General features: G+C 41.1%; 2 protein-coding genes across 4 annotated transcripts in view; both read right to left on the bottom strand.

Annotated features, from left to right (window-relative positions):
* The window catches only part of LOC109879435 (beta-1,3-galactosyltransferase 1), a 124,099-nt gene extending 116,509 nt beyond the window's left edge, over positions 1-7,590 (bottom strand). The window contains exon 1 of the mRNA XM_020471607.2: positions 7,495-7,590. The gene's annotated coding sequence lies outside the window, so the exon portion shown is untranslated. The remainder of the gene's footprint in view (positions 1-7,494) is intronic.
* Positions 7,591-11,761: 4,171 nt separating this feature from the next.
* LOC109890589 (xin actin-binding repeat-containing protein 2) overlaps positions 11,762-15,101 on the bottom strand; it is a 52,684-nt gene continuing 49,344 nt past the window's right edge. For all 3 annotated transcript variants that reach the window (XM_031792513.1, XM_031792514.1, XM_031792515.1), the window contains 2 exons: positions 13,926-14,059; positions 11,762-13,824 (listed from right to left, as the gene is read on the bottom strand). In XM_031792513.1, coding sequence (XP_031648373.1) covers positions 13,965-14,059 — 95 coding nt within the window. In that variant the 3' untranslated portion in view covers positions 11,762-13,824; positions 13,926-13,964. The remainder of the gene's footprint in view (positions 13,825-13,925; positions 14,060-15,101) is intronic.

The raw sequence follows: 15,101 nt of genomic DNA, 5'->3' as shown, positions 1-15,101 counted from the left end.
GAGGATCCACTGTACACATTTTAGCTTCACTGTCCCAAAAAAATAAGTTGGAATCCTTGGTAAAATGAACAACTTGGAAAACAGGCAAAATGAGTACCATGCTGTAATTATATCTATAGGACAGAGTGGTACCAAAAGAAGACATTTTTGGGTCAAATTTGTAGCTGGGGAGTCTGACTCCCTCCCTTAATATGCTCTGGGAAAAGCTGTGCATTACTTTGCTCATTGGCTTTCTTCCAGTTATTTCATCTCACCTAGCTAACTACGGTAAACAGAGAAAAAAGAGGGGGGGGGGGGGGTGATACCCCTTCCCATTACCCATTACACAACAGTAGCTAAGATGGGGAGAAGTCTGTCCATAATAAAGTGCTTCTCTGCCTTCTTAACAACACTATCAACAAGGCAGGTCATACAGGTCCTAGTTTTGTCGCACCTGAAGTTCTGTTCAGTCGTGTGGTCAGGTGCCACAAAGAGGGAAAATTACAATTGTCTCAGAACAGGGTAGCACAGCTGGCCCTTAAATGTACACAGGGAGCTAACATTGATGATATGCATGTCAATCTCTCATGGCTCAAAGTGGAGGAGAGATTGGCTTCATCACTACTTGTTTTGTAAAAAGTGTTCACAAGCTGAATGCACCGAGCTGTCTGTTTAAACTACTAGTACACAGCTCAGACATCCATGCATACTCCACAAGACATGCCACCAGAGGACCCTTTACAACCCCCAAGTCCAGAACAGACTACATGGAACTCTATTCCACATCAGGTAACTGATGCAAGCAGTAGAATCAGATTTTAAAAACACACCTTATGGAACAGCGGGACTGTGAGGAGACTAACACACAGGTACAGACACATGCATACGCACACAAATGCTAGCACTCTACACAAACGTACCTTGAAATAACGTTGTATGGTGGTATTATACATTTTGTAGATATGTAATGATGTAATAATGTTATATGATCTACTGTTTAATCTTTTGTTTTATGTGTGATATACCTGCCTTAATGTGTTTGGACCCCAGGAAGAGTAGCTGCTGGAACTAATGGGGATCCATAATAAACTCCAGGAAGAGTAGCTGCTGCCTTGGCAGGAACTAATGGGGATCCCTAATATTTACAAATAACTCTCATTTTCTTTTTCATAGAAAACACCTGTCTATGTGTGTTCAATGTGTGTTTTTTTTCAAAAGTGATCTTCAATCGTTGGGTTCATTTCAAAGTCAGTCAAAGCCTTTATAGAGCACCTCTGATTCATAGAGTGTTTAAATCCCCTAGTACTAGTAGGTCATGTGGTCATCGGGGATAAGACAGGGATCAGACAGTTCCATATTAAACCTGCCTCCCTTCAAAATCAATTTGAGAGGCATAATTCTGAGGGGAAGGCAAATGTCAAATTGACATGCAGATCTCAGAGGATAACGGAAAATGAAACATGCGTGGGCTGTATCTAACTACTGTTTGCAATAAAAAAAATACTGTTAGGTCTACTCCATCCTATATACTGTATAAACAATCAGAATAGTGCATCAGTGGAGGCTGCTGAGGGGAGGACGGCTCATAATAATGGCTGGAACGGAGCGAATGGAATGGCATCAAACACATAGAAACCTTGTGTTTGATTTTGTTGATACCTTTCCACCTATTCCGCTCCAGCCATTAGCACTTGCCCGTCCTCCCCAATTAAGGTGCCACCAACCTCCTGTGTAGTGCATAGCCTATTGGAGTGAACAAATGAGTATTCAAATGGAACATTGTAGTCCACTGAGCTGTAATATTGTTTTGTTCACAGACTCACAGAGTGGAAACAAACTAGAATTGACAACGTGAACAAGGCAACCCAATCACATCTAAATGTAGCACGTCCTTCCAACAAGCCATAATCCTTCAATGTGGCATCTGGGGGCTATAGCGGTCTGTACATGGCTTCAGATATGTAAAGTAACATGCATGGACCACACCTCCTCTTCCTCATCCTCCCTTTCTCTCAGTCTCTCGACCTCTAACCCAGGCCCATCATGAGTTTGGAGCCGTGCTGTGCTCTAGGAGGATTAAAAAACAAACAATTGAGAGCTTAAATGGTTCTAATGGCGCACTGATCCTGACCCTCCCTTTCTAAATGGCACAGGACCAGAGACATAATGTATGTGGTGTGGGTGGGACATATCAACTTCCACATACTGGAAATATAGGAGCAGATTCAACAGCTGCTATTGTTGGAAAAGGGGCACTTGCCAAAGTTTAACACAAGGAGGCAGCGAGGGGACCACTCGTTCCCCTGAAGGCCCCTCTCGTGTATGACTACTGCAGCGCAAATCCAATCATCCACTTGACCAGGGGAGCTGGGAGCCGTCCCCCTCCAGTGGCCAAGTTGGCAAACCAGCAAATGCCCTTCAGCAGAACCCAATTATACCCGAGACCCATGAGACACTCTCAGAGCTTGGAGCTCTTCCCTTCTCACAGCTAACAATGGTGCGGTGGCCTATGCTCAGTAGGCTGCTCATGTACTGTAGATCCACACACCGACACCGCAGAGCATGGACCAGAGTCGGCGTTCAGTCCCGGCTGTGGTGGCGGCAGGGCTGCAGAAAACAAAGTGGGCTGCGGCTGCTGATGCTGCTGATGGGGTGGAATCGTGGTGCGCTTGCCTCCTCTTTATCTCTTGTCCCAGATTGGCTGCCGAACACCGTGATACCAGCTCTACTCTCTCCAAGGACGTGTTAAAGAGGAACCTTTGTCCTAAAGGTCCTCGCATTCTGTCTAAAGCACTTAAAGGAAGACTGCAACTGCAAGTTTACAGTTCAGATCCCCCACATAATCAGCCGTTGGATTATATTGGGAAAGCTAATGGACTGAGTTTGTGTCGCTGCGTTCATTAGACATCGCATTGCTACCAATTCTTCCGATGGCGGTAGCTCACCTCGTCAACCTCGGATGTGTTTGTGGTGTTGGCGTGACAGCCGCTCGGCTCCGCTCGGCTCCGACACGTTCGCATCACATCACACGCTGTTCAATTGTTTCACAGAAAATGAATGTGGACGTCTGCCATTACAATGCTTACGGAGGATAAAAACGCTGTGTTTGCCATTCAGGGCCATTTGCCATTCTTGTAAACAAATATGGTAAACAATGCTTGTGTCTATAGCCTGGCTTAGGATAATCACTGATACAACGACCATTCAGATACAGTACAACACAATCAACTCTGCACTCTGGTATACAACATGGCGGTCCTGTATGGCTCAGTTGGTAGAGCATGGCGCTTGCAACGCCAGAGTTGTGGGTTTGGTTCCCACGGGGGACCAGTACGAAAATATATGCCCTCACTACTCTGGATAAGAGCACCTGCTAAATGTCAAATGTGTCTAGCCAGCATATTTTATGAAAGTGTCAAATTAAATAAAACACAAAAATGGTAACACTGTCACTGTGGTTGACTGATTGTGTGCTGCTGTCACATTTGGGCCTTGGAAAGCACAAGCAGGACGGGAGCCATGTGTGACTGTCATAGCTAAAGGGATTATCTAGTGATCCAATAAACTCTGGACGGCAATGACAAAGATGATCACGGCCGAGCATTGAGTGAGACGGATGAAATGTACAGTTGCATTTGTTAGTGACTCTGTATAGAGGAGAACAGCACAGGTCAAATCACATCAGCATGAAAACATTGGAGACGCTTGGAGAATGAAAATCCCTAAAGGAAATGTGAGGAATTGTATTATAGCTGTACTGTGGTTCATATTAAGACTAGACTACACAAGACTAGTGCCTTTTATGCATGGTATAACAAACACAAATGACATTACCAGCAGCAACACATAGAGTACTATGGCAAAACAAGTGAACCATTGCTTTAAGCAGAATATAGTCCCACATAAACGTTGTCACAAAAATAATATATAGCCAACAGACTACAGGTACAGTCTTAGAAAAAAAGGTGCTATCTAGAACCTAAAAGGGCCCTCCAGAACCTAAAAGGGCTTTCCAGCTGTACTCATAGGAGAACACTTTGAAGAACCCTTTGGTTACCTTGATAACATGCAGCGACACAGATTTTCCTTAATTGCTTTGATAAGAAAAACAACAAACTCTGAAGTGCACATGACCTGGGAACAGTGTAAAAGGATATTTTGCGATACACATTTCTATTGTTCTCTTATCGATGCCATCCACCACCCTTTTAGGTTCCAGGTAGAACTCTTTTGTGTTCCATGTAGAACCCTATTGGGAAAGGGTTCTACATGGGACCCAATAGGGTTCAACCTGGAAGCAAAAAGGGTTCTACTTGGAACCAAAAAAGGGTTCTGCTTTTGGGACAGCCGAAGAATCCTTGTGGAACCCTTTTTTCTAAGAATAGTCAAATAAATGACACTCTAAGTCATATTAATTCAAATGTAAGGGGTGAACTGTATTTATTGTAAACAGCCGAGGACACTTAACAGGGAGAGTTTATGCTCCTGCTAGGCCCATTACTAAACCAACCTGCCAGCAGGCTTTTAAAAGGCCTTTATCTAAAACAACCCCAAATACTGACACAATATGCAGACATCCTCAAGGTGTTAATAAAATGGCAACTGTTTCAAGCTGCTTCTGTTTGGACAAAACAACATTGGCATTTGACAAGCTCAGGCCGGCTAGACTTGAAAGAGATAAATATTCCCCTGAGGGGAAAAAAAAGAAAAACGTTTACCGTAATAACATGCAACAACACAGATTTTCCTTTTAAATTGCTTTGCTAAGAAAAACAACAAACGCTGAAGTGCACATGACCTGGGAACAGTGTAAACGGATATTTTGTGATCCACATTTCTATTGTTCTCTTATCGATGCCATCCACCACTGTCACATAGTGTTGATCTCCTGAATGAACTATTAACCTTGTAGATTCTTATAAATAACATTCCACCACAGCACACACATGTAATTAAGAATATGTAGCTGTTGGCTATTATATTATCCCTGTGGGTAGAAGAGCATTTAATATTCCATTCCATTAGAACTGTGGCAGTACACTGTTGCATTGTTCTGCAGTGTATAGTTCAAAGGATCAATTTCTCAAGTCAAATACATCCTAGATGTAGACCTACATGTTCCCTACACGAATGGAACAATGCATACAATGAATCTTAAGCAAGTAGCAAGTGGAGAGAAGGACCATAAACACGCAATCAAATGCCCCTCAGAGAGTTAAGGCATAGGGTACGGTGGAGCTTCTCCTCACCAGTGTCAATGGGACAGGGATTACGGTAAAAGATAAGTAGCTATTTATAGATAAGAGGGGTTGTGATAAGACCTGGGACGGTACACGTTCAATATTGCAATACATTTGATGGGAGTCAGTGCTTCTAAAAGAAAATGCACAGGATGTTTCCTCAGGCACATCGTTGCTTCCCAGTCGACCACCGCTGTTAACGTAAGGGAATCTGCATCCAAGGCTATTACGGGGTTACTATTACACTTGACCGATGCACGGCCTGCTGACAGCACACGGCTACTTACTGTATTGACTTACCACTGATCTATATCTAAGGTAATGCAAACGTGAACATAGACGCTGTAGGGTACAGCCAGGTGAAATATGGCGATTTCGGTTTGATCAATAGCCCATGATCGCTATTGAAGGAACCGTAATCTTTCAATGCAGTAGAGTAGAATAGGCAATTATGATAAGTATGATATTATTGAGATCAGTCAATATGACAGTGTTTAGATGGATCAAACCAATTCAGCATCTCAATCCCTTGTACATATAAAGACCCCTCCTCTCTCTCTTCTCTTCTACAACCTTCATCATTCTCCTCATTTAAAGCTTCCATCTGTCTAAAATACCCGTTTTGATATGTCATTGTTTAATTGAGATTCAACTGCTGCCTTTCTTGTCAAATTAGATAAATGGGGCACTGAGGATGTTTGAAATTAAATGGGACATTTTTTTTCACCCGTAAAATATCAGTTACTGGTAGGATGCCAGAACGCAGGCTTAAATGAGGGAATTTTGGCAGGACCGGGGGAATTAACGACCAGGCACTGTAAGGTCGAGAGAGAGAGGCTGCGCGTACACAATATGGACTATGCTTCCTGCTACAGCATTACTCTCTGAAAAGCAAGTGTGAAAAGTATTGATGTAGCAACTTCAAACAGCAGTGTAATTTCAAAAAAGGATCAGTCGCACAGTGAAAAAGCCTTTGAGATCTATGGCGTTTCGCCCCACAAAGGCTCTGTTAGAATACGTCTCTGTCAATAGATTTCCTGAGGTTTAGACACACTGTTCACAGAATGACAAGACGCTACAGCTTAAATGGTCACTATGCCCTATTTGCTACAATCAACAGTTCTAAAAACGGAGGCGGTTCAGTCTTGCTCCGATTTACTTTGTCATGCTTGTGTATACTACACCTAAATGGTAAACAGTGGTGATACTCTAGTCCTGCACAGTAAACAGATCAACGACCTACTTTTGGCTATGTAACATTTGTTGTCCACATGCAGTTATTGGCTTTGTATGTGCAAGGTCATTGTGGTAGAACAAGTGCGTTGAACCTAGCTACTGCAAACAGATGCCTCTAGATCAACACTGCATGTCCTCTCCTTCCCTCTGAAATAATTAAATACCTATTTTTCAAGTATAGCAATTACATTGTGTCGAAACATAGATGCTATCACCAAAACTTAAAAGGAAAATCAATAATTAAAAAGTGAATATACTTTGCCTATGCAAAGTTGATATTAAGAAACAATTCATAGTTAATGTGTTTATGCTTTGAATATGATGAATCCTTGCCTCCCAGGACTTATAGGTTCTCACTTGATGAGGGAGATTCTGAGTAAAATATACTGTTAGTGTAGCCTATGTGTGGTATTTAAAACAGTAGTTGTATTGTAATGTATGTCCCTATGCTGAACGCCCTGTAGTATGTGGATGACATGCAGTAAGTGCTAGTGGACTTGTTCTTGAGGCATGTGCTCAGTATGATAGCCTCTATCAACAAACAACAATATGATATTAAGTTCAAAATTAGATAAACATGTAGGCTAGCCTTGCGCAATTCACTCCAAGCAGGAGCAATAAAATGGTTTCAACTCATAGCTATTTGGTTCGCTTCGCATCAAAGCCGTAGGTTACATCAACTCTGCCGACAATCCTGGACCACAAAACATCGCAGCATCACTGCTAATGTGAGACGCACTCTTAAATACAGAACATTCCTTTGGAGTCCCGGACGGTCCATCAGAGGGCAAAGCCAATAGGACAACAGCAAACAACAGACGATGCATTTCTAAACACAAAGAAGCAGCGACCGAATGGTTTGCACTGTCACTACGAAACGATTATAATCTAACCACAAAGTAGTCGCATGCACGAAATAAAAAGGCTGAATGACGACGAAAGCTTGTACCAAGTGTTCAGTCAGCTGTTGCGGGCTGTCGCCACTGAATAAACACAAATAGCAGCAATAGGATTCAGTTTACAAAGCATTTGTACCTACCAGTCTCGTTGTCTACATCCCACCAAGACAAGTGGTGCTGAAACTGTGTCCGTCCTGCGCTGGGCTCCGCATCTGATCTCACCGCGAGAAAGCAGTGGGGGAGACATGATAGTGACTGTATGCGGTACTGCAGCTGACAAGAGAGCTGTCCAATCAGGACAATTTGCGAAATGAATAGTAGCCAATCAATCCGTCTGGAAGTGAGGATTCCACTTTCTTTAGCAAGGTTGACTGACATTGCTGCTAAACACATTTGCAATGCATGACCGATGGTTTCAAGGAATTGCACTGCAAAATCTGAGAAGTTTGAGGTAGGCTAATGTATATTTTTGTAGAGTTTGCATGGATATTATGCTCCTCATAACAGACAATTGGAATTAGACAGTTTTAGGCTAAATTAACTAATGACTCGATTTCACAGTGTGGCCATTTTGCTTTGCTAAATATAAAAGTCTTCCAAAATTGGGATAGAAAAAAACTGCTAGTAATGGTGACAGAGCCCTGCAGCGCCTTCGGAAAAGTATTCACACCCCTTAACTTTTTTCCACATTTTGTTGTGTTACAGCCTGAATTTAAAATTGATACCCCATAATGTCAAAGTGGAATTGTTTGTAGAAATGTTTTGAAATTAATAAAAAATGTAAAGCTGAAATGTTAGTCAAGTATTCAATAGCTTTGTTATGAAAAGCCTTTCAGAATTTAAAATGTGCTTAACAAATTGCATAATAGGTTGGATGGACTCATTCCGTGTTCGATAGTAGTGGGTAACATGATTTATGAATGACTAACTCATCTCTGTACCCCCACACATACAATTATATTGAAGGTCCCTCGATCAAGTAGTGAATTTTAAGCACAGATTCAAGCACAAAGTGCAGGGAGGTTTTTAAATACTTCGCAAAGAAGGGCCCAGATTTGGTAGAGGTGTAAACAGACGCTGAATATCCATTTCTGTATGATGAAGTTATTAATCAGAATTTGGGTGGTGTATCAAGTAGAGGTCGACCGATTATGATTTTTCAACGCCAATACCGATACCGATTATTGGAGGACCCAAAAAAAGCCGATACCGATTTATTGGCTGATTTTTATATATTTTTGTAATAATGACAATTACAACAATAGTGAATTAACACTTTTATTTGAACTTAAATTAAATCAATTTAGTCTCAAATAAATAATAAAACATGTTCAATTTGGTTTAAATAATGCAAATACACAGTGTTGGATAAGAAAGTAAAAGTGCAATATGTGCCATGTAAAAAAGCTAACGTTTACGTTCCTTGCTCAGAACATGAGAACATATGAAAGCTGGCGGATCCTCTTAACATGAGTCTTCAATGTTCCCAGTTAATAAGTTTTAGGTTGTAGTTATTATAGGAATTACAGGACTATTTTTCTCTATACCATTTGTATTTCATAGACCTTTGACTATTGGATGTTCTAATAGGCACTATAGTATTGCCAGCCTAATCTCGGGAGCTGATAGGCTTGAAGTCATAAACAGCGCTGTGCTTCAAGCATTGCGACGAGCTGCTGGCAGATGCAGGAAAATGCTGTTTGAATGAATGCTTACGAGCCTACTGCTGCCTTCCACCGCTCAGTCAGACTGCTCTATCAAATATCAAATCATAGACTTAATTATAATATAATAAACACACAGAATTTCTGTGTATTAATTTCATTAATATGGTCAAATCCGGAAACTATAATTTCGAAAACAAAACGTTTATTCTTTCAGTGAAATTTGGAACTGTATTTTATCAAACGGGTGGCATCCCTAAGTCTAAGTATTGCTGTTACATTGCACAACCTTCAATGTAATGTCATAATTATGTAAAATTCAGGCAAATTAATTACGGTCTTTGTTAGGAAGAAATGGTCTTCACAAAGTTAGCAACAAGCCAGGCAGCCCAAACTGCTGCATATACCTTGATTCTGCTTGCACAGAACACAAGTGACACAATTTCCCTAGTTAATATTGCCTGCTAACATGAATTTCTTTTAACTAAATATGCAGGTAAAAAATATATACTTGTGTATTGATTTTAAGAAAGGCATTGATGTTTATGGTTAGGTACATTGGTGCACCTACAGTGCTTTTCGCGCTTGTTAAATCATCACCCGTTTGGCGAAGTAGGCTGTGATTCGATGATAAATTAACAGGCACCGCATTGATTATATGCAACGCAATACAAGCTAGATAAACTAGTACTATCATCAACCATGTGTAGTTAACTAGTGATTATGTTAAGATTCATTGTTTTTTAATGTTAGCTAGCAACTTACCATGGCTCCTTGCTGCACTCGCATAACAGGTGGTCAGCCTGCCACGCAGTCTCCTCGTGGAGTGCAATGTAATCGGCCATAATCGGCGTCCAAAAATGCTGATTACCGATTGTTATGAAAACTTGAAAATGGCACTAATTAATCGGCCATCGGTCGACCTCTAGTATCAAGTCATTACACCCAGTCATTACAAAGATACAGGCGTCCTTCCTAACTCATTTGCCAGAGAGGAAGGAAACTGCTCATGGATTTCACCACAAGACCAATGATGATTTTAAAACAGTGACAGAGTTCAATGGTTGTGATGTGAGAAAACTGAGGATGGATCAACAACATTGTATTTACTCCACAATACTAACCTAAATGACAGAGTGAAAAGAAGGAAGCCTGTATAGAATAAAATATTCCAAAACATGCATCCTGTTTGCAAAAAGGCACATAAGTAATACTGAAAAAATGTGGCAAAGAAATGTTTTTGTCCTGAATACAAAGTGCTATGTTTGGGGCAAATCCAACACAACACATCACTGAGTACCACTCTTCATATTTTCAAGCATGCTAGCATGCTGGTGGCTGCATCATGTAATGGGTATGCTTGTCATATGCAAGGACTAAATAGCTTTTTAGGATAAAAAGAAACAGAATAAGCTCAGGCAAAATCTTAGAGAAAAAACTGGTTCAATTTGCTTTCCAACAGACAATGGGAGACAAATTCACCTTTCAGCAGGACAATAACCTAAAAACCCATGTCCAAATCTACACTGGAGTTGCTTACCAAGATGTCATTGAATGTTCCTGAATGGCCAAGTTACAGTTTTGACTTAAATCGTCTTGAAAATCTATGACGAGACTTGAAAATGGCTGGTCTAGCAATGATCAGCAATCAACTTGATAGAGCTTGAAGAATTATAAAAGAATAATGGGAAAATATTGTACAATCCAGGTGTACAAAGCTCTTAGAGACTTACCCAAAAATACTCACAGTTGCAATCTCTGCCAAAGGTGATTCTAACATTTATTGACTCAGGGGTATGAATACTTATGTGTCACGAACCCCGCTTCCTGAGTCTGTGTTTGCCTGTGTTTCTGTCCTGGAGTATGTTTCCGGTGTCCTGGAACGCACCCTGTCTGGTTGCCGGGCAGATTAGCTTGTTGGGAGATCGATGTTCACCCGCACCTGTATCCCATCAGTAATCTGCACACCTGTCCTGATCATCACCTCTCCCCTTCAAGAGCTCTGACCTGACATCCATTCCCTGCCGGATCGTTAGCCATGAACAGTATGTTGTGCCATAGTATCAGCCTCAAGTTGGATAGAATTTGTTTTGTTGTTTTGTACGTCTTGCTTGCCTTCAACTTACCTCCGTTTGTTCTGTCTTCAGTTACTCACCCGGATCATTTACCCCATTCCCGCCTGGTCATCGGAGGATTCCGCTTCCCCATTGGATCCACCTATTTACTCCCATCAACTCACCACCGCTGCCCGCTACGCCACTTGGATGTATCTACCCACTCACATTCACTTGTAAATAAATACTCACCTTCTTCCTACTCTCCTTGTCCTGGTCTGCTTCTGGGTTCGATTTTGAAGAAACGTGACACTTATGTAAATGAGATATTTCTGTATTTCATGTTCAATAAGTTTGCAAAAATGTCTAAAAAACATGTTTTCACTTTGTCATTATGGGGTAGTGCGTGTAGATGAGTGAGAAAAATATATATATATTGAATTCAGGCTGTAATACAACAAAATGTGGAATAAATTGAGGGGTATGAATTATTTCTGAAGGCACTGTACATTTTAAAATCGGTATTCCTCCTACAACCCTCTGGCTCCCTCAATGGAAATAAATATGGCTCTAACTTAAGAGATCCCAGCTGGCCAACCATACAGACTGTAGACCAAACTACACATCTACACACAATGTTTACCTTAGTATCTCTTCCCCCCCACTGATTAAAAAGTCATGTACCAGAAACATGTCAAGTCTTTATTAATAACTACATTACTAATGTAGAAACAATAGAATAGGAAAAGTAAATAATCTTTAATCAGACTCGGAAGATTAAACCTCACAGGCATTCTTTCCAACAAACCAAGCAAATCGAAAACCCTTATACTGTAGCAAGAAAGTATAATGAATGTCTTGAAAAATATGAATATGTTCTGTTTTGATGGTTTTAAAATATCAGAAGCAATGTATACAGAAAAACATGGAACAGAAAATCCCTTTATGATCTTTTTTTAACTGCACACCAGGTGCTTTTAAACAGCAAGATCAAATCTATATATTGTAATAAAGAGCATCGATATCATTTCTAAAACACAGTACAAAATAGTTATAGGGAAGTTGTGATATTAGCTTGATTCATCTCTCCACAGACAGAAATGAAATTATGGATTGTATGAGGACTGAATTGACTAATTAAGTGATAGAATCATGGATTACATGTTATCAGATTTAGGAGTTGTCACTGTCGTCCTCGTCATAATATCTGTTCCTCTTGATTTGTTCCTCCACTGACAGCGAGTCATAATCATCTTTCCACAGCATGTTGCTTATCCCCTGTGCACAGACATCCTTCATGGCAAAGCTGTCAAGCGGTTCATCCCCATTCCGCCCGTCTTTGGGTTTATCTGTGTTTCCTCTTGACTCCATTCCAAAATCCAAAAGGTCGTCCAGAGATGACACCAAGGGCCTCTCACTGACAGACTCACTGAAGAGGTCAGACTTGAAATCAGACAGGAGGATGGAACTGTTATCCAGACCAGCAAAAATGTCCTCCAGGAAGCTAGAGGTGCTAATCTTTGGTTCCGCTTCAAAAGAAAATGTACTTTGAGTCGCCTCTGTGAAGACATGTTCACCTAGACTGTCGTCTGTGGCCTCCATACATTTGGCACCCATTGTCACAAAATCGTCCTCCCTCTGCGCCATGTCTAGAACGTCGGTTGGCATCCATTTTAGTTCTTCATCCCCGAATATGCCCTCCTTAAAATCACTTTCAGCAGCAGCTGGTTCTGTGGACTGAAGTATTACATCTCTTTCTTCCGTTTTGTAGTCATCATGCACTTTGAACTTTGGTTCATGGTCAAATAATAATTGTCCTTTATTGTTGTTGTTGGAGTTCGCATTTACTGCTGGCTCACCTGATGCCTCACCATCTATCATTGTGACCTTGACCTTATCCTCCTCACTGCCATTTACTATCTCCATTTTCTCCTTCTCCTCTTTATAAGAGTTCTCTGCCTCAGCCTCCCCGCTATGCCCATTTACTCTCACATCCTCTACCTTCTCTCCACTTTCCTTTTCATCTTTTTCTGTCACATTCCCACTTTCCACAGCTCCTTCCTCGTTCACCTCGCGTGTCACTTCCACATCGGGTTCCACTTTCCCAGCTACCTCTATGCCACTGTCTCTTGGGGGTTCATGGGTGGGAGTACTCTCTGGTACCTCTACTAGGTCTACAGGAGTTGTCAAAGCCTTCTTCTCTGCTGGAGTTTCTACAGTTACAACGGCACATTCCCATCCAGGTTCTTGAGGACAATTTTGTGTTTTTATAGCAGGGCTGTCGTTTAATGAAGGTTCATTGATCTGGCTTTTATGGGCATCGGTGTCAGTCTGTGGAGAGCTATCCTGGGGGGGCCATGAGGGTTTAACCAGCTTCACCTCGTCCTCCACCATGAACACTTTCTTGGGAGAATCATTTTGAGGGGGCCATACAACCGCAATCTTACTTGTGGGCTTTTTGTTTTCATCCTGTGATTTGCTCACTTCCTTTTCCTGTGGAGGTGGTACCTCTATCTTCGTCGAACTGACACTGCTCCTGGCTGTGGAATTTCTGGAATCTAGTTTTTCAGGGGACGGTGATTTTAGCTTAGTCTTTTCATTTTCAATGGAATACTCTTGATTTTTAGCACTCCAAAGGTCTTTGTGAGGCTTCTGTCCGAATCCTTCGTCATAATTTCCTTTGGACTTGAACAGTTGTTTGAAGTGTGGCTTGCAGTACATTCGTCCATGGAGAGAGGCGTAGTTGCCAAGGCTGCGAAAGACAAAATGTTGTTGCTACAGTATTCAGACAACATTTGAAATAAGATAGTTGTTATTATTTGTACTGGTTATAAGTCAAGGTTTGTGGTTTACCTTAGTTTGCCACTGCAGTGCTCACAGCGGAAGCAGCTTTTATGGAAATTGTGTTTGTCTGCGACCAGACACTCCATCGGATACACCCTCTTCCGACACACCGTGCACAGTTCGGACTCTGGAACTCGAATTTTCTGCAATAGAAAGATAGTGTTAGGTCATTCTTTTATTTACCTTTTCAGGAATAACAAAAGTGACAACAAAGCAAAATTAGTTAACACTAACATATCAACACTATTAGTTAATAATTAGTTATTATCAGTAAACCTACTGGACTGTAAATAATGTATGAAATAAATGAAAAAAGGGTTCTCACTTTAAACAAACTACATATTATGAAGGCTTTATGTAGCATATACAGTGAGGGAAAAGAGTATTTGATCCCCTGCTGATTTTGTTTGTTTGCCCACTGACAAAGAAATGATCAGTCCATTAAAATTATAGACTGATCATTTCTTTGTCAGTGGGCAAACGTACAAAATCAGCAGGGGATCAAATACTGATTTCCCTCACTGTATACAGTAACATCTTGCTAAGCACCACACAGATGCTTCACAAATCTGTGTAGTTCATTCCATAATCTTTAAAGGGTTTAGAAAAGGTGACATACAGTAGTCTACCATTTAAAAAATGTTTAACGAGGCAAATCAGTTAAGAAAAAAGTATTATTTTACAATGACGGCCTACCCCGGCTAAACCCTCCCCTAACCCGGGTCTGTAGTGACACCTCGAGCACTGAGATGCAGTGCCTTAGACCACTGCGCCACTCGGGAGCATCTCCCTATGTACTGTATAGTAGGCTGCATTGCCAAATGTGACTTAACCAAGACAGACATAACACACACCAACATACAGATGTTACCAAGCTAAGTTAAGCAGGCCTCATAAAGATGGTGTTTGTGCTGATGTTAATCAAAATCAAATCAAATCAAATTGTATTAGTCACATGGGCCGAATACAACAGGTGTCACCCTTACATTGAAATGCTTACCAACGAGCCCGTAACCAACAATGCAGTTTCAAAAAATATGGATAAGAATAAGAGATAAAAGTAACAAGTAATAAAAGAGCAGCAGTAAAATAACAATAGCGAGACTATATACAGGGGGGTACCGATACAGTCAATGTGCTGGGGCACCTGTTAGTTGAGGTAGTATGTACATGTAGGTAGAGTTA

This window comes from Oncorhynchus kisutch, linkage group LG16 (genome assembly GCF_002021735.2).
Source record: "Oncorhynchus kisutch isolate 150728-3 linkage group LG16, Okis_V2, whole genome shotgun sequence".
NCBI lineage: Eukaryota > Metazoa > Chordata > Actinopteri > Salmoniformes > Salmonidae > Oncorhynchus > Oncorhynchus kisutch.
The sequence above is the reverse complement of the archived record's forward strand: the minus strand, read 5'-3'. Positions and strand labels throughout refer to the sequence as shown.